The 20,876-nt window shown below is 43.2% G+C and overlaps 1 protein-coding gene across 2 annotated transcripts in view; it reads right to left on the bottom strand.

Moving 5' to 3' along the window:
• The window catches only part of LOC147701861 (uncharacterized), a 750,024-nt gene that overhangs the window by 65,733 nt on the left and 663,415 nt on the right, over positions 1-20,876 (bottom strand). Inside the window, exons 21-22 of one of the 2 annotated variants that reach the window (XM_086930494.1) lie at positions 18,331-18,417; positions 12,879-12,998 (exon numbers count right to left, since the gene is read on the bottom strand). In XM_086930494.1, coding sequence (XP_086786620.1) covers positions 12,879-12,998; positions 18,331-18,417 — 207 coding nt within the window. The remainder of the gene's footprint in view (positions 1-12,878; positions 12,999-18,330; positions 18,418-20,876) is intronic. The other variant, XM_086930495.1, reaches the window with a different exon arrangement.

The raw sequence follows: 20,876 nt of genomic DNA, 5'->3' as shown, positions 1-20,876 counted from the left end.
AGTAAATTATTAACTTTTGCTTTGAAGGGGTCTAATTTCTTTGAGATGGAAAGTGGACAAATCTTTTCCGCTTAGCTGCATACCATAGCATGCAGATGCAGTGGGCCAACTAGTACTATATATAAAAGTTGCAAAATCCTCTGCAGTAATGTGTCCAGACCAAATTCCCATTAAAGTTCTGAAAAGGCCAGGGCAAGATGGCGGCCGCTACCATGGCCGTGTGAGCTGACTCCCGCATCCCCTCCTGCTAAGCCCTTCCTCTCCTATCGCGGACCCCTCAATTACATATTGGAGAAAATCTTACTGCTTTCACAGATTCCTGCCGATCCCACCGCATGCTCTGGCGGTCTCGATCCTGGCTCTGGGGAGCACCACTGCCGTGTTTAATGGCGGCGTGGAGAACTCCCGGTGCTCTCTTCCCACGTTGTACCTACCTCGCCGAGGTGATGCCGCTGAAGACAGGGACAAGAAGTGTAAAGAGCTGCGCTCCCCCAGGGAACACCTCCAGTCAACAACAGTCAGCCTTGGATGCCGCAGCAATTGGTGCCCTGAGGTAGGGAAGTGCAGTTCCATGTCGTTAGAAGACCATATAAATCATGGAGAGCAGACAAAGAACTTTGGCCTGCTTTGTTCAAAGTACAGGGTGAAAAGGATAAATTACCACAGGACTCTTATCAGCTCCAAAGATATTTTGAGAGCAAAGCATGATACTCCTGCACCGGCCCCCGCTGCTGCCCCTGCTGTTGGCTCCGCCTCTGCCTCTGCTGTGGCTGCCGCTCTCAGAAATCCAGCGTAAGCCTCTCAAGGCACAGTGAGATTGCCTACCCCTGGTGCGACTTTAGGCATCGGGATGTGTACAGATGGAGGCTCGATTACCACTCAGCCCACTGTCAGTCTGCCCCCGGCTGGTAACCCCCCTGGGGGCAACGAGGAAACTGACTGCTGTTAAACCAAACTGTTGCATTATGGTTCTTGTAGTTTCTTTAGAGTGCTCCCAGATTAATGCATTAATCGACCAGTACCCTTAGGATGCTCTGAAGGGGATCATTTAACAATATCTAACGATGAGGAGGTTGCAGTTGAGGAAGTTTTGGATAAGTTTTACTCACTGTCGGACTACACAAACTCCTCGGAGGAGGAGCATTCAGTTCATGATTAGGCAGCTGACCAAAGCAACAGTAGCAGTCTGCATTGGGAGGAGGAAAATGACAAACCATTACTTGGTCACGGAGCAATTGTTACTCCGCATGAAAAATCTACTTTAGCTGGACAATGTAAGGGTATGGCGGGCTCATTGACCTGGGATTATTCCTTCTCAACGGCATTGCATGATAAAGACACCCCGGCCGAGACCTAGCCAGGAGAAGATATCCAGAATGCCAGGAAAAATCCAGAAGGAATCACACTCCCTATAATATCATGGCCTTAAGAGAGGAAACAAGAACCGAGAGGTCAAGAACACAAGGCGCATATCGGAAACTTCAAAATTCAGAGTTGTTAAGTCTTGCGCTGATTTCTCATTGAGAATGGGAGAAGCAAAAACTAGAATCTCCCAGCTTGAAGACTAACTAACCGCCCAAAAAAAATCTCACAGAATCAATAAAACCATTAGAAATGATACAGTGTGGAAGCTCACTGACATTGAAAATCGCTCCCGGAGAAATAATATCCACATTTTAGGGGTTCCGGAGGGGAAAGAAGATGGAGATGCTCGACAGTTTGTGGCTGAACTGTTTGATGAAGCATTCCCCGAACTAAAACATTGGGACTCGAAAACACAAATCCAGAGTGTAGGAAGGTGGCTACCTGACTATGGTTACCCCAGATTTTTTGCCCTGTGTTTAGCTGGTTTTCGACTTAGTTGGCCTGGTTCCCTGCTAATCAGGGCCCCAGGCTATCTGCTCTCTCTGTAAAATGGATTCCATGTACCCTAGGTGCATAACTAGATTGGCTTGGGTCACCTTATCAGCCCCTGTACAGAGCACTATAGGTGCCCAGGGCATAGGTGCATCCAAGGCCTACCAGGGGCTGCAGCATGTCTTTTGCCACCCCTGGCTGGCTATCTAAATTGACACAACTGGCTGATCACTCAGCTGGGGCAAGTGGGTGTAATCACCCCTTGCTTAGATATAGTATACCTATATCTAAACCTATATCTGGACACATATATAGCCTGTAAGCCACTCCTATGGAAGGCCTCATCAATCCTGGAGGCAGAGTGCGTGGTTTTATGTGAGATGGTGCTCTGGCATGAGCTGAGCCCGTCTGCAGCTGTCGGGAACAACTCCCTAAGCTGATCCGGGATAATGCCAAACCATATACTCTTAAGCGCCTTATAATCCTCGCGGTTATATAGCAACTTTGGTTTGGCTTTATCAAAACATGTCGTGTAAGGTGTCATACGAATTGGAATACTACCCCCTCGCCAGTTCTGGCGACGGGGGTAGCATTCCACCCTTCTAGAGGGAGAAGACATGTTACTTTGCTGAAACGCGGTTGATTTAAAATGAGCCTCAGATCCACAAAATGGATGCCCCTGCCACAGACACGGGTCTGGCCTCCTGCTGCTGACCGAAACCCGGCAGAGGAGGCCTGGACAAAGAGTTTCCTGTCACAGGGCGGTGTCAAACCACCCCAGACAGGAGATAGTGGATTGGAGTAGGGAGGTTTCAAAGAAACCAGACACTGCCTGGGGAGCACAAGGCTGCCCCTTGCATAATCCGGCCAAACCGGTTCTGGGGCCTCCCAGCCCCTGTCCCAGCACGGCCAGGATCAAAGGAGAGGGGTGTAACCACCCCCTTCCTGGGTCCCACCCATAGGAGGGGACCTAGCAGGATGTCCAACCCCCCAGATTCGAATAAGAGGGGGAGCAGTCCCAATGGAACTCAGATCATCCTGAAGAAACATAAGAAACGAATTCTGGACCCTTCGACTTTCTACACGACGTGAGAAGACTGAAGAATCTCCCTTGTGGTCAAGGAGTGACCACCCTGTGCAAACAGGCACCATCCAGCCCTCGACCCTTGCTTTGTTGCAGTTCCCGCCGGAACTCGAGCGACAGAGATCGACGAGATCAAGCTTGCCTGCCTTCTACCTGCCCGATCCACAGTCCCTGCAGAGCTGAGACCCGTGGAGGCGACCGGAAGCGTGGGGCACGCCATCTTGAAAAGGCCACGAGACGCTGACCGTGCAGCCCACGAGTGATCCTCGAAGCTGTGCACCGGGGTTTGAGAAGCCCCAGCCCCGAGCTCCACTTGCACCAAAGCTCACCCCTCCACACTCGACGAGTGCTGCGTGGGGCCCTTCTGCTTGTGTGGGCTCGACGCGTTGGCCCGGTCACTTGCCAGCTGGCTTGTGGCCCCTGTGCCGACGAAACTTGAAATACGACTCGCTTTTCTGGTTGCTCCAGATCTGCACCAGCTCCTGTGAAAAGGAGCCCCCACTCTGACCCTCCTGGTCCGAGTGATAAGCAATCTCCCGGTTCCGCGTGGATTGCTTTTGCCAAGTGCTGTTTGCTGCAATCTTGAAGCCGACGGTGCTGACGGCGAGAGCCTACGTGGGACAGATCGTGACCTGCTCCTGGACGTCGCAGATGCCCCAGAGCCCACGTGACAGCGGAGAGAAGCCTATCGACAACCGCCTGATTGCGCCCGACATTGCCTGGTTCCGTCCTGCTTCCACCCTGGTCACTGCTGAGTGACCCAGACTCTGTCCCCTCTGCTTTCAGGTACTTTTCTCCTTCGATCCACCCTTGGATCGCACCGGACACTTCTGCTTCACATCGCCTGCAGCTGCAACAGCTTCAAGCACCAAGAACCTGCGTGTCAGAACCCGACGCCACTTCGACCCTGTGCACCCACGGCCTGTGGGTGAGGTAACATTGCAACGCCGGTGTCTATACACTGGTACACACCTCTAGGGTCTGTGTCTAAAGTTTTGTGTTCCTAGGTTCAGCGGAAGTATCTTTTAATTCACTTTAACTGACTTTTACGCACCATTGACAGTGCATTGGTGCGCGCCGCACTTTCCGTGCTGCACCCGTCTCCTGTGGGCTACTCCCTCTTCATCATTGCTAGTCCTGACTGCTCCCAGCGAATCTCTAGGCCCTAGGCCTAACCATTGTTCGATAAGTGTTACTTATACCATTTTTTTAGTATATGGTCTGAGTGGCCACCCGCCCTCATCCATAATCGTGCAACTTTATATGTGTAACAGTGCTTTTGATTTAACGCTTGTGCCCCTTTCCTCATAAAGAGTACTGGGGAGTAATTTAGAAATAAATACATATATTTTTATAATATATACTTGTGTGGTGTCCTTTCATTTGATTACAGGATTGTATGTGGTAAAACAGCTCGCTTAACACGACCTCTTAAGTTAAGCCTTTAAGGCTGCTTAGTCCATGCTACCACTAGGATAGCTTGTCTAACAAGGTTGACTTACAACCAGACATCTTTGGGGTTTGTTTGGACTGATACCCAGTGGTTCCAGAATTGGAAACACTACATATCAGGCCAACTTCTCACACAGAGAGCAACCAGTTTCCCCTTTAATGTTCGCAAAAAAACTGGGGGGCAAACTGATACTCTGCCATGGGCCATTCTAATATCGCTCAATAACTTTCTAGCTAGGGAGGCTCTTTAAGACCCAGCCAGACCAGACAGAAAGCGTAGGGGGAAGGAATGGGATTTCTTTGAGCGCCCTGATTTCTGTCAGGCTACAGTTGAGAAAAGATGGCTATTCCGGCAACTTATTCGGGCATTCCAAGCCAAAGGGGCCCAAGTTTTCCTTCTTAACCCCGCAAAATTGAAAGTTATCTTTAAAGAGCAGACACACTTTTTCCTGTCTGAGATTCAGGCTCAGGAATTTCTACCCTCCATTTAGGTCTGTTATAGGGGTTCACTAATTTGAGGTCTTCAATACTTAGTGGGGTAGGTACCATATTAGATCAGATCAGGAGTTTCCACTGGCTATGACTTTTCTAATATTCACTGCTACTTTTCTTTCTCCTGTAATTGATGAACAATGATTAGCTGTTTTGTACCTATCCTGTATTAGCCTGGTTTTATGAAGGGGTGAAGGTCTGCAGTGGTGGGGGTTTCTTTGCTCTACATCACCAGGGAATCAGTTCCCTTTGCCTCTTGGAATGGGGGGGAGGGGCCTCTTGGGTGTGAGAGGAACATGGGTGGAGGGGGTAGGTGGGGTGGGGAGCACATGACCTGATCAATTTATCTGTACAGTATGTACACCCTTTTTTGAAAGCTACATCCATAATGTTAAATTTGGCAATGTTTAAAGTCTTTTGTTGCATCTATACTGTAAGTCTAATCATTATTCTTCAATGCAATCTGGAAAATGGCTAGAGACAATTTATCAATCTGTTCTATAAACATCCGCGGCCTTAATGATCGCAAAAGAAGGGGGATATTTGCTAGAATAATTAAGCATATGCAAATAGAGGTGTTGTGTGTACAAGAAACACACATCTCCTGGTGCAACCTTAGTTGGCTCTGTGATACCGGTCTTGACATTCTAGCATGTACGCATCAAGGGAACAACACACGGGGTGTAGCCATTCTAGCAAACATTGAGTAATTGTCTGTAAACGTAAGAAATAGCCCAATTTGGGACAGTGGGTGATCATAGAGGCAGACATCAAGGGCTTTATTTTCACTATTTGCTCCATATATGGTTCGAATCAGGATGACCTGACTATCCTGGACTTTATAAATATTGAATCAGCAACCTGGCCATCCCCGCTGGTAGTATGTGCCGATTTCAACATTCACATTTAGCACAGCTTTGATTTATCTGGTCACATACCCTATTCCGGTCGTAAGAATAAGACGTTCATTGTATTACAGGGTTTAGTCAAGGAACATGGTTTATTGGATGTATGGCATAGACACAGACCAGGGGAACCAGGTTACACATTTTTTTCTTCACCCCATAATAAAATGGTGCGGTTAGATATTTTTTTTTGCTCACAACAATTGGCAGACAAAGTGGATATTAATCTTTTTCCGAGAATCATTTCTGACCATAATCCTTGAATTATTAAGATTCCATTATCTGGGCTTCCCAGGATATCAAATCCATTGACGTTTGATAAGAAATTGCTGCTAGATACATCCTACTCTCAACACATGGCCAAATGTATTTCTGAATGTTTTAATATTAATAAGGGTACTGTCCCAGAAATAATAGTATGGGATGCATTTAAAGCTCAGCTTTTCTTCACACTGTCAGAAGGAGATTAAGGATATGATCAAAAAATGGGTCAGTGTTCTCGCTATTGCCGAGTCTGAACTTATTAAACAAATAGGTCTTGGCCAAAGCACGACTGCTTGTCAAAATAAAATATCTGTTACAAAGTCAAAAATTCACTAATATTACGCTGAAGAGATTGCTGCTAAATATGTCCTGCATAGGTCTGATATCTACGAACTGGGGGAAAACACTGGGAAATTATTGGCCAAACGTTTAAAACAAAGAGCGGTGGCAAATATAATTAGCCATATCAAAGACCCGCAGGGCCAAATATTGGATACATCTCAAGAAATACTCAATATTTTCCGTAATTTCTATACTTAATTATATACTGCAGAAGCTGAAGCTACTATCGCTAATATCATGTAATACTTAAATGGGGCTGAAACTGCAAAAGTTTCTTCTGAGTAGAATGAGACCCTTAATGCCCCTATTAGTTGGGATGAAATTGAGTCAGCGGTCATATCTCTTGCCCCCGGTAAAGCGGTTGCACCCGATGGAATTCCTTTGGAGTTCTTTAGAACTTTTCTGCAAGCACTGAAACCTACCCTAATTTCTCTATTTCAGCTTGCCCTACAGGGACAGACCCCCAACTCTTGGCACCAAACTACAATCATTATGTTTAGGAAACAGGGCAAGCCTGAACTAAATCCATAATCTTATAGGCCGATTACACTCATCACTTCTGACAGCAAGGTGTATTAAAAAATAATGGCTTCTAGGTTTGGTACAGTTATAACGCCTTTAGTATCACCCAGACAACACAGGTGTATCCCCAAAAGAGACACGACAGACCATGTAAAGAGAGCAATTGCTCTCTTTGACTGGACATAAGACACAAGATACCTGCTCGGAATGATCCTGTTGGACACGGAAAAAGCGTTCGACAGGGTCTCCTGGCGGTTTCTCTGGTCTGTTTTACAATGGAAGGGTTTCACACCTGAGTTGATCCAAGCAATTCAAGCGCTATACACATCCCCTGAAGCAACTATTGGAATAGCCGGACAATACTCACAACCATTCAATCTCGCCAGGGGCACAAGACAGGGCTGTCCCTGTTCTCCATTATTATTCTCACTTTATATTGATCCCTTTTTAGGAGAACTGGAAAATGAAGTCAATATTGAGCCTGTTACTCTGAATAATTTCACATATAAAACACTGGCTTACGCCGATGACATTGCATTTCTTAACAGCAACTTAAGGCTAGCCTTCCCTATAATGAACATGAGCGCCAAACAGTTTGGCGCAGTATCAGGCTATAAATTGAACGTTGATAAAACGCAATGCCTACATTACGATAATTGTCGCCCATCTGAAATCATAACCGTCCAGATGTAAACTATCTGGAGGTTAGAATAACAGCGGATATTGAACACATTCCAGCACTTGATGTACAACCAGCTACCCAAACTGTTAGTAATCTTTTGGAGAGGTTAGATTGCTTACACCTATAATTACATGGACGATGCAATGTCATCAAAATGACTATCCTACCTAAATTTCTATATTTTTTTTGTACTATACCATTCATTTTCCCCATGTCGATTTATTTAAAAATTGAAGAGATTTGCTTTAGATTCTTGTGGGGCTACCATAGACCAAGGAGGGCCATAAAGTGGATGACTCTTCCAAGATCAAGGGGGGTGGGGTATGCCAAACTTGTTATTTTATCATTGGGCTGTTCTTTTGCAACACATGGAAAATCTCATATCCGCTAAAAAACCAGGTTCAGCAGCCACCAATCCCTCTATCTATGAGATGCTCTTGGGAGATAATTCACATCAAAGGTTAGTCAAAACTTTGGAGCCAAGCTACTTTAAGAAAACTAGATTCAAAACCATTAAATCTGCTTACTCTGTTTGGAAGAAAGTTCGGAAAAGATTCGTAATCTCAAATATCAACACAATAAACCCCTTCTCTGCTCAAGGTCTTCTATCATCAATATTTCAGGATAGGACTACGTTTAGATGGGCCGATTCGGTGATCATTCTTCTTGGGGATCTAAGACAAGGGGGCAGTCTGTCATTTACCACTCTACAAGAACTATTTGGCCTATCCAAAAAAGATTTTTTTTAAATTCTTGCAAATCCAGAGCTTTTTAGGCCGAAGATTACAAAAACATCAGGTGATCCTGGAGCCTATTAGCATAATTGTACTGCTCCAAAGACAATCACGGATTGGGGTAATCTATCAGTCTCTAATAGTCCAGCTGCCCGATGATTTAATATCCCAAGGTGATCGCTGGGAACGGAAATTAGGGGGGAGTAAAAATCAATCTACCGAAGTCTCATGAATTGGCTAATTCTGTGATTTTGTACGGTAGCCTGAAAACACGGCATTTTATGTCCAATTTTGATTCATATTACTCCCCCTCTAAAACCTCAAAATGGACACAGTCTATGTGGAGCACAAGTAATAGATGCAGATTATTCGGTGCCGATTCCCTACATATGTTTTTTACCTGCCCGGGGCTGGGAACATTTTTTCATGATAGAAGTCACTTTTTAAATTTAATATTAACAAACCCAGTTACACTTACCCCAGAGCTGGTTATTTTTGGGGTTATGAGCCCTATAACAGGGACGGTCCGTGTAAAAGCAGAAGTTGATTTTCTTTTTATTGCTATGTCTACACTGAGACTATGTATCACTTCTTCATGGATTAGTACTGATGCCCCTACATTTATTAACTGGAGATCCAGGATACTTGGTGTAAGGATCTATGCTTCATAGAACTGTGAGCGGGTTGCTAGGAGCTTAGAATGTTATGTTGTGAAGTGAAGACCAGTGAGAAGAAGCTGGAGAAGGAACTGGAGGTCTCTTCATGTATGACCATTAAAATCAAGTTTTGTATCTACCACACTGTATGTGGGCTGGAAGTGATAAAACAAAAGTAGTTAGGCAGCCTCCCCTTTCTTGTGTTGATTTTCCGGCACGTCCCTGGGAAAAATTAGCGATTGATTTTTTAGGTCCAATCTCTAAATTGGGTGTTTGTAATACATTTTTAATGTTTCTTGTGGATTATCACTCAAAATGGTTTGTGGTAGAGTCTACTGAGAGTATTGATACCAGAAGAGTGATTGGTTTTATGGAAAGAGCATTTCTAAATGAAGGTATTCCTAAAATGTTGGTATCGGATAATGGAGTAAAGTTGGTTTCAAGGGAGATGAAAGAATTTTTGGATGGTATGGGAATTTGTCATGAGAGGGATGCGTTGTTCAGTCCACAGGCTAATGGTCTTGTGAAAAGAATTAACAGATTGTTGATGGAAAGTATTCAGTTGTCTCTAGCTAATGGTTTAGCATAGTATGATGAACTTAAGAAGATGGTATGGTCTTATAGAGTTACGCCACATTCAGTTACAGGTGTCTCGCCTTTTGTTTCTCTTAAGGGGCGTGAGCCTGGTGTGAAGGTGGTTCTGGGTTGGCTGAGGAATAAGGAGTGTGTTTGGGTTGATCGTTTGGGTGTGAAATGTGGTGTTGACAAACAGCAACGTGATTCTGCTCAGGCATATAATTTGAGAATGAGGGTGCGAGAGACTGACATTAAGGAAGGGGTTTGGGTTGTGACAAGGAAAGGTGGTATAGTGATAAAAGGAGAGAGTAAATTCTCACAACCAAAACAGGTGAAATGTGTCAAAAGATATGTACTTATCTTAAGTGATGGTTCTGCTTGGAGTTGTGGCAACGTTGCAAAGTGTCCTGCTCCCTAATGGTTTACATCTTACTTATTTGATTTACTTTTGTGAATATAAATTGCCATTGAATTGTTTTATGTTATATTGTATTTTTATTAATATTTGTGATGGGGGAGATGTGTAAGGATCTATGCTTCACAGAACTGTGAGCGGGTTGCTAGGAGCTTAGAATGTTATGTTGTGAAGTGAAGACCAGTGAGAAGAAGCTGGAGAAGGAGCTGGCGGTCTCTTCATGTATGACCATTAAAATCAAGTTTTTTATCTACCACACTGTATTGGACTCATCTTTACACTTGGTTTATACAATTTAGAAATATCTGTTTATAAAAAAAGGGGTGTTAAGAAACGCATCTGGGGGCTAAAAATCTGGTCTCCGATTATTAGTTGGTTAGAAAGCATTGTTTAGATCTAGATGGTAATCCGGCTATTGTATTTTCCCCAGCTGTGCAAATTAACAATGTCTTATCTTCTGATATCTTTTCTCTTTCTCTTTCTTTCGTATATTTGGATATGTATAATTGTTTATCAGGCTTGATTTGAAAAAAGGAGAATGTACCTACTGTATTATTTAAATGAAAAAAAATATATATTTTTAAATTTAAAATAAAGTTCTAAAAAAGGATCCTGCGTAATGTGGAAAATTCTACTACCACTTTATGAACATAGTTATCAAATAGGTCAAATCTCCTCATTTAGAAAGGGAGTATCATGATACTTCTCCATAAGAAAGGCTCTGGTAGGTCTACAGGCAATTATTGCCATTTGACTGTTCTCATTGCATTGGAAACAATTTTTGCTGCTAGTATATTAGAACACTTGCAAGATTGGGCACTTTCAAAAGGAATTATTTCACAAGAACATGCTGGCTTTAAACCCATCCACTCTGTGAAGGGCAGCAGTGCAATTGTTTCTACCTTAATAGATACATATATGGTAATGGAATGGCAAATCCTTTAAAGTATCTTCATTGACTTTTCAACAGCATTCAATAAAGTGGACAGGCCAACCCTTTGGAGAAAACTACTTATACTGGAGATTCATCCGAACATATGAAGACTACTTATAGCATTACATTCTTCTACATGATGTAGAGTGTTAATGGACAGAAACAAGGTCCTAGCTCCCAAATGTACAAACAAAGAACAGTGTATGATAGGGCTGACTGTCGGCCCCTCTTCTTTCCTTCATATGCCTGTATGGTCTTCTTGCTCAATTCGTAAATACTAGGAACTTTCCTGAACGTGTTGCATCTTATGATTTACATGTTTTAATATATTCAGACACTATGGTTTTATTTGATCTTACACCATGTTATTTACAAAGTAATTTGAAAGCCTTGAATGATCAACACCTCTTGGACAAAAATAATGTTTTTTAAAGTAAGAAAACACTGTTACCCCTTTAGTTGGTATCTAGGTGGAACACTAATGGAAATGATAAAACCTTATACATATTTTTGAAAAGTGTTCTCATATTCTCAATAACAAACCTCACTTGATGCATCTAAGAAATAATTCATTAGGGCTTGCGGGTGTCTTAAATCAGTTTTATAAATCTTGGGAAGGAGACACTTTAAATATGTATTAGAAAATTAGAGAGTACAAATACCACCAGCTTTCACATACGCACTTGAGTATTACACCTTTCAGCAATGATCATTTTTTAATCAATATGAAGGAAAGACCCTACAAAAACTAGCCACAGTAAGTCAATTATTCCCTATGCAGGCACTGCAGTTAGAATTTTTCACTTATAAGCTCATTTGCCACTTCAATGACAAATTTGTGGACTGGGCTTATTGCTTATTTCATGCAAAAGAGGGTACACTTAGAGATATTTTGAAGCAGGACTCACTTGTGGTATTAAAGAAAGACTACACTTTTTTGAAATTCTAAAATTGGTTCTAAATAAATTGGAGTGCACAATGGAATTCTTATACGCTTGGACTCCTGCACAAAGTAAGCTTTTTTAAAACAATTTTATTCCAAGATTAGATCACATGTGTGACAATCATTGTTTGAATTTAAAATTATATAAATCATTGCCAACTATTTTAGATGATACACGCCCACAGAAATACTTATACCTCATTTTAGATCATGGCATTAGGTGGGTAATAGTGTCACTTAGGTTGTGGGTGTTACCACTTAATGCTTACAAAACTGACAGGTGTAATTCTACACGATTGTATGAACTGTGTAATGAAGATATTCAAGTTTTAAAACATGCACTTTACATCTGCCCTGCAGTCTCAGCAGTACACTGTTGATATTTACTACCCTTATATATAACATTTTGCATACCAAGAACAGTTGAATTGAGTAATTAAATATTGTTCCCGTCGAATGAATATGTATACTATATTGTTTTTAAATTTTAAGTCATTTTTTATACTGTTTCAAATATTTTATGTTTGTGCAGTAATGGATTTATGTTATGATTGTGGTAATATTGTTGATCCCTGTCAGGGTCATCATCAATAAAACATTTTGACTTGATTTACTTTAGTGGGCCTGCGTGACTCCCACAAGATTTCCATATACTCCTCAGGGAGGTTTAGGTCACTGCAGACCTCATGCACCAAATTGTTTGCTTGAGTTGTTTGGTGTGTGGGTGCTTAACCTGGCCATGCTGCTGTGTAAAATGGCCATGCTGCTGTGTAAAACGGCCCTGTCTTGTTTGAAGTTTCTTGTTGGGCACTGATCAACATCATGAAGCACTGAGTACCAGGGTGCCTGGTCCTAAATGGACTATTGAGTACCAGGGCTGTCTGGTACTAAATGGGGCAACCATTGTACAATTTCCCTGTGTAGCTCGCTAGTGGTGCTTTAAAGCATGATAACGTTGCTTTGGCCATGCAGTGTCTGTATTAGGAATGGAGAGAGAGAGGCACACACATAGGTACTTACCTGGCGTACAGTTGTTTCTGGTGTCACAGAAGCAGCAAGAGTTCCTGGGGAAGCCGAGTTATCAATGTTAGCAGTCCTCCTTGTGTCAGCAAGCTCTTCAGTATGGCTGCATTGTTGACCCTGAACAGATGGGAATAAGTTTAATGACAAAGAAGAGAACATTTCTAGTTCTCTGTTTAGGATATGTTCATCAAATTCATGAACATTTAATTGTCTCGCCAACGCCTGGGATTCCAGAACACTTTTAAAAGCATAAAGAAAAAACATCCAACACAATAAAATAATAGTATGCCTACCAACAGGCAACATTTGTTGTACATTTCATTTTGTGAACTTTTTTTTTAAAAACTAACGAGAAAAATCATCAAAAAACATAAAATGAACTTTAAATTGGGTTACTAAAACACATAATTAAATATATTGCTCATAATTATGTCATCCTTCCCCCTTCTAAAAAGCAAGGAAAATGAAAAGTATTGTATTAGATATATAGTATAGCACAGAGAAAAATCTGCGGGCACTTAAAGTCTGCTGTTGCACCACTATAATTCCAATACAGTGAGCTAGTCCCACAGATCATGTTGACAGTCTGAGGATAAAACCATAAGGTCTTATGACAAAACTCCTGCTCCTATTCCTGTGAAATTTCTAGGTTAAGAGCGAAGGTAGTTTATGAATTTAAAATATAAATGTAATAAAGATACCTTTCACAGAAAACTAGTGTTACAGGCAAGTAATATTTTGGTTTCTGTCAAGTGATCTTCATAAATATTCATAAATATTAATAACAAGGTGATCCCTTCCTAAAGGTAATTAGAAAGACACAAGGAATGGGAGCTACCAACTTACATCCTCATGGCAATGAGGCCCACTAGTTTGCATATATTCAGAAAGTTAAACACTTCTGAGGAAATTCTATAGTCTTGAAAAGGAGAGATACAGAATACAATAGGCTATAGAATACCTTGTCTCCCTATGTTTTAAATATTCAGTATTATTTGGGTTCACAAGATGCTACAGATCACAAACTGTATGGCTACCACAACACAACAGAAAATGTAAAAAAAAAAGGCTTTCTTCAAGATGTAATTTGGGAATGTCTGTAGTCTTTTTGATATTACAACTTCCGCTTTCTCCCTGCCAAAAGATATGAATTTGAATTTAAAGTAGTTATATAGTGCGGCGTACACCATGCGGTTTCTTGGCGCTTATAAGTACAGGCATAGATGGAACATATAAAAAGGACCGCTAAGCTGAAATGGGAGAGGAGTTACAAATGAAAAGCTTGAGAAAAAAGGAAGGTTTTAAGTAGCTTACGAAAAGGAAGATACTGGGTGGAGGATCTAAGGTGAATGGGAAGGGAGTTCCAAAACACCGGGGCCAAGGAAGAGAATTTAGCTCCACCCCATTTCTTGCGCTTGAAACGTGGTACCGTGAGTAAGCAAAGGGAAGATGAGCGCAATTCTCTGCAGGGCACGTATGGCTGTACCGCCGAGGAGATGAAGGTGGGAGCGAGACCCAAACGGGCCATGAAAGTCATGCATCCCAGTTTGAATAATGCTCGTTCACGAACCGGGAGCCAATGGAGTTCCTTTAGCAGAGGAGTAACACGGTGAGATCTGGGGTGAGAGCAGACTAAACGGGCCGCCTGGTTTTGTACCAATTGCAATCTCCGTAGACTATAGGCCGGGATGCCGTTATAGAGGGCATTCCCGTAGTCTAAACGGGAGATGACCAGAGCGGACAAGATAAGTTTACGTGCAGAAAAGGAAAAGAAACGGGAAACAGTGCGGATAGTGCGAAGAGTTAGGAAACAAGCGGAAACAACAGACCCGATCTGAGAAACGAGAGTGAGATGGTCATTGAGTTTAATGCCCAGAGTTTTAACGGAGGTAGAAGGAGAGGGAGGGGAACCTAAAGAAGGAGGCCAAAACAAAGAATTCCTGGGGCTGGATGAACCCCCCGTCAAGACTAGCTCGGTCTTGTCCGGGTTCAATTTAAGATGATTATGATTCATCCAGTCCCTGATGAAAGACATCACCGAGTGAAAGTTGGAGACAGAGTGAGAGGAAGAAGAAAGATTAAAGATGAGCTGGAGGTCGTCGGCATAATTATAGACGGTGACCTCCAGCTTCTGAAGAGCAAAAATCAAAGGGGCGATATATAAATTAAATAGAAGAGGGGAAAGAGAAGAACCCTGGGGAACCCCACATGAGATCCGAAGAGGAGTAGAGGAGAAATCTCCCAACTGGACCGCCTGGGTGCGGTCTCTCAAAAAAGAGGAGAGCCAGACAAGGGCTGCCCCCCCGATACCCGCCGCCCTGACACGGGAAAGACGAATGGAATGATCCACGGTATCAAAGGCGGCAGATAGGTCCAGGAGGATCAGCGCCTGTGGTTGATCAGAGTCCAGGCCCTCTCTCAGATTATCCAAGACCGACACCACAACAGCCTCAGTGGAGTGTCTAGCCCGAAAGCCGGCTTGGCAGGGGGCTAGCCCCCCATTCTCCTCCACAAATGTGCTGAAAACTGCGGTGACGTGGCGTTCCAGCACCTTGCCCAGAAAAGGTAGCAAAGAAATGGGGCGATAATTAGTTAGGGAGGAGGGGTCAGCCCCTGGCTTCTTCAAGATGGGAACAATGGTAGCTGCTTTCAAAAGAGGGGGGACAACTCCCTGCGCAAGGGAGCAGTTCAGGAAGGAGAGAGGGGGCAGGGTGCATGCAGAGTAGATTTGACGAAGAATGCGGGCAGGGCAGATGTCAACAGGGGAGCCTGACTTGACTTTGGGGAGGATGGCAAGAAAAGAATCTACAGTAAGGGGCGGAATAGAAGACAGGTGGGCCTCAGGAGGGGGGGACAGGGGTCTACATAGGACTGGGACGGGAGGGGGATATTGGATTTGATGGTCTCAATTTTCTCCAAAAAATAGTTGTTCAAGGAGTCGCACAAGTGTTGGGTTGGGGTAGGTTTCAAAGAGGTTCTATCAGAGAAAGCCAGATCGTGGACAATGGAAAAAATTTCCTTAGGCTGGTTCTCTGCGGTCAATATTTTATGTGAAAAGTAGGACGTTTTAGTGGAGAGAATGGCTCTTTTGTATTCCCCTAGGCGAGATAGGAATTGAAGTTTCAGCTTGGGGCAGTAGGCCCTTCTCCACGAACGCTCCGCCTGGCGAACCCCCAGCTTGAGTGATTTTAGCTCCTCAGTAAACCAACAATTGGCCTCCTTGAGTCTTCTGATTGTGATCCGTCGAAGTGGGGCCACCGGATCGCAGCCACTCGCAAGCCAGGCATTAATAGTCTCTGCTTGGAGAGAGGAAGGGAGATCCTGCAAGTTGGGTGGGGAGGCCAAGAGGGTAGACGATAGGGATGACACATTCATGCGGTTCCAATTTCGAGCCCATAAGTTCTTCTCCAGCTGGGTTTTTTTTTACTGAACACAGGCAAAGGGAAAAGGAAATCAGAAAGTGGTCGGACCAGGGACAGGGAGCAATAGACAAAGACATAACTGGACAGTTGAGGGACCAGACCTGGTCAAGGATGTGTCAATGGGTGTGCGTTGGGGCATGGACATGGGAGATGAAGTTAAGCTCACGCAGTGTCTACGTGAAGTCTTTGGAAGACGCACATTCTCGAGGGTCAGAGGGCCAAAAATTGACATCCCCGAGCACCAGGACTGACGAGTTATTGACCGAGATGGTAGATAGTAGGTCCTGAAAATCAGAAAGAAAGGAGGGAGTAGACTGGGGGGGCGATACACCAACAGACAGGTGAGAGGAGGAGAGAAGGCAGAAGATCGGATAAGTAAATGATCGGTGGCCGCAATGGGGGAAGAGGGGAGGAGCTGGAATTGATGTTCAGAGCAAAAAATAAGGGCAACGCCACCGCCGAGTTTACCTGCCGGCCGGTCAGCCCGGAGGGCACAATAAGAGGGGGGGAGAGCCGCAAGTAAAGAGGGGAGGGAGGACTGGGAGAACCAAGTCTCCGTAAGAAATAAGAGATCCGGTTTAGTAGTGCCGAGCAGAACGAACAGCTTGTGATGGTGACTAACAGCAATTAATGGTGACTAACAACAATTAATGTATTAAATAGTCTATAGTTATATTATTTAGAAAATACCCTCTCAGAAAATAGTTTCAAAACACTGAGAAGAGGCAAAGAGAAAAGAAAACTTACTCTGAATTAATACGAGTTGCTTATAAAACCGTCAACATATCAGCCAAAACATTCGCAATTAACACCAGAAAAGAGAACGAGACTTATTTGTGTTGAAAGGATACCACCAGTAAAATGATGTCATAAAAGAATATACATAGGACACTGCATTAGCAAATTGCCATGTGACAGGGTCAAGCTTAATTTGACTTAATCATCATTAAGATCAATGTTGCTGGAGGAGGGACACCAGAGATTTGCCAATAAAACCTGTGTGAATATAAACTTATATTATGATTCCCCAAAGTGGACATTAATATTGTTTGAAACAAAAAAAAGATTAAAAGGATTACTTCATCTGATAACTTTGATCTCCATGTGTTAACTAAAAAGTTAGGCATCTGTCCTAAAATCTATGAATAAAGATAATAGGATACCTTAGGAAGCAAAATTAAACTGCCAAGGGTTTAGAGATCGGAAAAAGAAAACTTTAGAGTGGAAAACAGAGTGATGCCAGAGGCTATCTAGGAATATTTCATAGTTTTCTACTGTACACCCTAAAGCTAGAAAACTAAGGAAGCAGGCGTTACATTTCCAAGGCATCAAGGCCCATTCATCTGTGATGGATTACCACATTTAACCCCTTCCATGCTGATGACAAACCCCAGCCGTCATGCACTACGGTGCTCGTGTGCTGATGACGGCTGGGGTTCGTCACGGCCCGCCCCTGTTCGTCTTGTTTACAGCACACCAGGGGAATCGCGGCCGCATGGAAGGGGTTAATGAGAAGGAATGTGTTGCCATTTTTTATACCAGCCAGGACTATCCCATGCCCTGAAGAAATACAAACATGAATCTTTTAACAGTATGCAGGACGTCTAAACAGTTGAGTTTCATTCTTGAACAACATATTAATCATGTGCAATAAGATTTTTAGAAAGTCCATTTGAAAAGAAAAAGTGACAAATGAGGATTGTACTTCTAGATTTGACTTATGGTGAGGAAGCATAAATTTATTTACTCCAGGCAGGTGAAAGAAGAATATTACATTTATAGTATAGCCATGACTGAGGAAGATACTAGGAAACCATGGGACGATCTCAGTTTATAGAGAGTAGCACAGCCAAGTGGAGGATGCAGAAGGATTAATACAGAAAGGAGGAAAGAATTTTGGTGCATAATAAGATCTTGTCCGAACAATTATATTAAGGTATTATCACACTTATAGAAAACGAAATGTTACCTAGCTGTCTGAGTAGGTGTGCTTTGTTTTGTAAGTGATGAAGGACAAGTGTACATACCTCCTCTTTGATAAGTTCATAAGTTAACAAATTGGTCGGAAGTAGGCTGTCAAAATCGTTTGTTGCAGCTGTACACTGAATTGCTTCCTAGACAAGTCACATTACACCAGTTATGTTTAAGGCTGAATAATTACAATAATGTTACAGCATAATCCTTTTACTTTTGAAACTAAGGTGGCCTATCACGATGCACCCCACACACAAGCAAGGATTGATACTCTCTCCGTTTCTGACTTGTTCGGTCCAAAGATCATGCAGCAACTGGGAGAAATTCAGAGTGATATGTTTGAGCTTAAGAAACTGAGAATGCAAAAAAACAGCTGCATCGTGATTATTTCCCTGGTCTTTTCATTTCTATGGAAGTAACCAGCACTATACATTTATTAACACATAACAAGCTTTATCAGCACGGAGACAGTGGCAGCCACTCCACTGTGTGTTTCTTAGCATAGGGACTCCAGGCATATCCTATTTAGATGAGCTGACATACATATTGTTTAAAAGTAACGATTTCAAGTGACAACATACAAATATACATTAGGCTAGAAATTATTATTTCAAACACTGATTGTATAGTTATTTGCAAGAATGTAGCTGAAATGAAATAAAGGAAACAAATTGTACCAACACAAGTCACATGGGTCACAGAAAAACACAGTTACAAAGTCTGTTACAAGTCTAACAGCTCCCAACTATGGCCATAGTAAAACTTTGCAAACCAGCACTATTTAAAAGGCCAGCTACCTCCTGAGACTTGGTAGCATCAACTCGTTCTAATTATTCCATGGAATTTATCAAAGTCTCAAAAAAGCATCAATCTCTTCAAAAGTTTTTGTACAGTTCCCCAGGTTCCAAAATTACACCCTGTGCTTGTACAGCCTTTAAGTTTACAATTGTAAACCTTTACACCTAAACTACAAGGCTGGAACTCACAACTGTACATGTGGTTTTTTGAACATATGGTGAACGATGTTAGGGCATAAGTCAGGGGTCCAGAGGACACATATCCCCTTTCCTACTTCATTTTTTGTGCCCTTGTTTCCTGAGGTGGCTTACAGCAACATTTCCTTGCTACGAATAGGTCATTCAAAGCTAGCATGGCTCCACAGGGCTCTGCCCATTTATTTTATTTTTACGTTGCTACCAGTGCATCTTCATCTGCATCAAAAGCAATGCTGTGGCTGTATTGTCTTCTGTAGCTAATCTATGATCCCTTAATACATTGAGCTGGTTTGATTTGGTCTCATTTCCCCTCATCTTACTTTATTCCCCTATCACAGTTTGCCCTTCGTTGTCCCAAAAGAGGTTGTTCAGTTCTCTGAAATGCAATATAAAAGATCCCGATGTATTTGCTCTTCGGATAAGTGGTCTTCCAAATTTCATTTTTAAAAATTTTACTCCACTCTTGTTTTATCAGCCCATGAGATGGCATTTCACAGTCTGCACAGAGGGCACCTATTTCCCAAAAAATGTTTCAAATATATGTTTATTAGCATTTCATCACTTATCACAAAGTAAACTGGCATACTGTACATCTGGATAAACACAGACGACTTGACAGTTTATAAAGACCAAAAGTCGATATACTTCAATAGGTGTGTACCACCTGCAGTATCCCAGACAACCTAAACGAGTAAGCACAGTTTCTCCAAGAGCAAGGACGGGGAGTAAGTCTGCGCAGTGAAACATAATATTCGTCTGTCTTTCTTTTGTGATAATGTTAACCCAACCCAACCCCTCCAACTGGGAAGGTGCCCTTTATAGGGAGCAAGTCTAAACAAAGATTTCCAGAAATTATGAAGAACACGGAGGACACGAACCGGCCAGTGGGACCTAGCCACTTGCGCTTGACTCGCGCTGCCTTCCGCGCTCTTAGCGCACATTTAATTCACTTTTAAAAACTATTTTAACTGTATCTGGCATACGACTAACCTTTTTTGTTGTGCAGGTTGCCGCTACCTTTCATCTTGACAGCCGCCCTCACGGGAGATCAATTCCCGCCGGGTCGCGCTGTTTGGCCGCCATATTGGGTGAGGACGCTGAGCAGGCGAGCGTTGCAACGCTCGGCCCCTCACGACCTCAGCCCATAAAAACCATTGTGCTGCCCCTCATGACTGGTTGGAGGTCACGAACCGGCCAGTGGGACCTAGCCACTTGCGCTTGACTTGCGCTGCTCGCGCTGCCTTCCGCGCTCTTAGCGCGCATTTAATTCACTTTTAAAAACTATTTTAACTGTATCTGGCATACGACTAACCTTTTTTGTTGTGCAGGTTGCCGCTACCTTTCATCTTGACAGCCGCCCTCACGGGAGATCAATTCCCGCCGGGTCGCGCTGTTTGGCCGCCATATTGGGTGAGGACACTGAGCAGGCGAGCGGTGCAGCGCTCGGCCCCTCACGACCTCAGCCCATAAAAACCATTGTGCTGCCCCTCATGACTGGTTGGAGGTCACGAACCGGCCAGTGGGACCTAGCCACTTGCGCTTGACTCGCGCTGCTCGCGCTGCCTTCCGCGCTGCCTTCCGCGCTCTTAGCGCACATTTAATTC

This window comes from Lissotriton vulgaris, chromosome 7 (genome assembly GCF_964263255.1).
Source record: "Lissotriton vulgaris chromosome 7, aLisVul1.2, whole genome shotgun sequence".
Lineage (NCBI taxonomy): Eukaryota > Metazoa > Chordata > Amphibia > Caudata > Salamandridae > Lissotriton > Lissotriton vulgaris.
The sequence above is the reverse complement of the archived record's forward strand: the minus strand, read 5'-3'. Positions and strand labels throughout refer to the sequence as shown.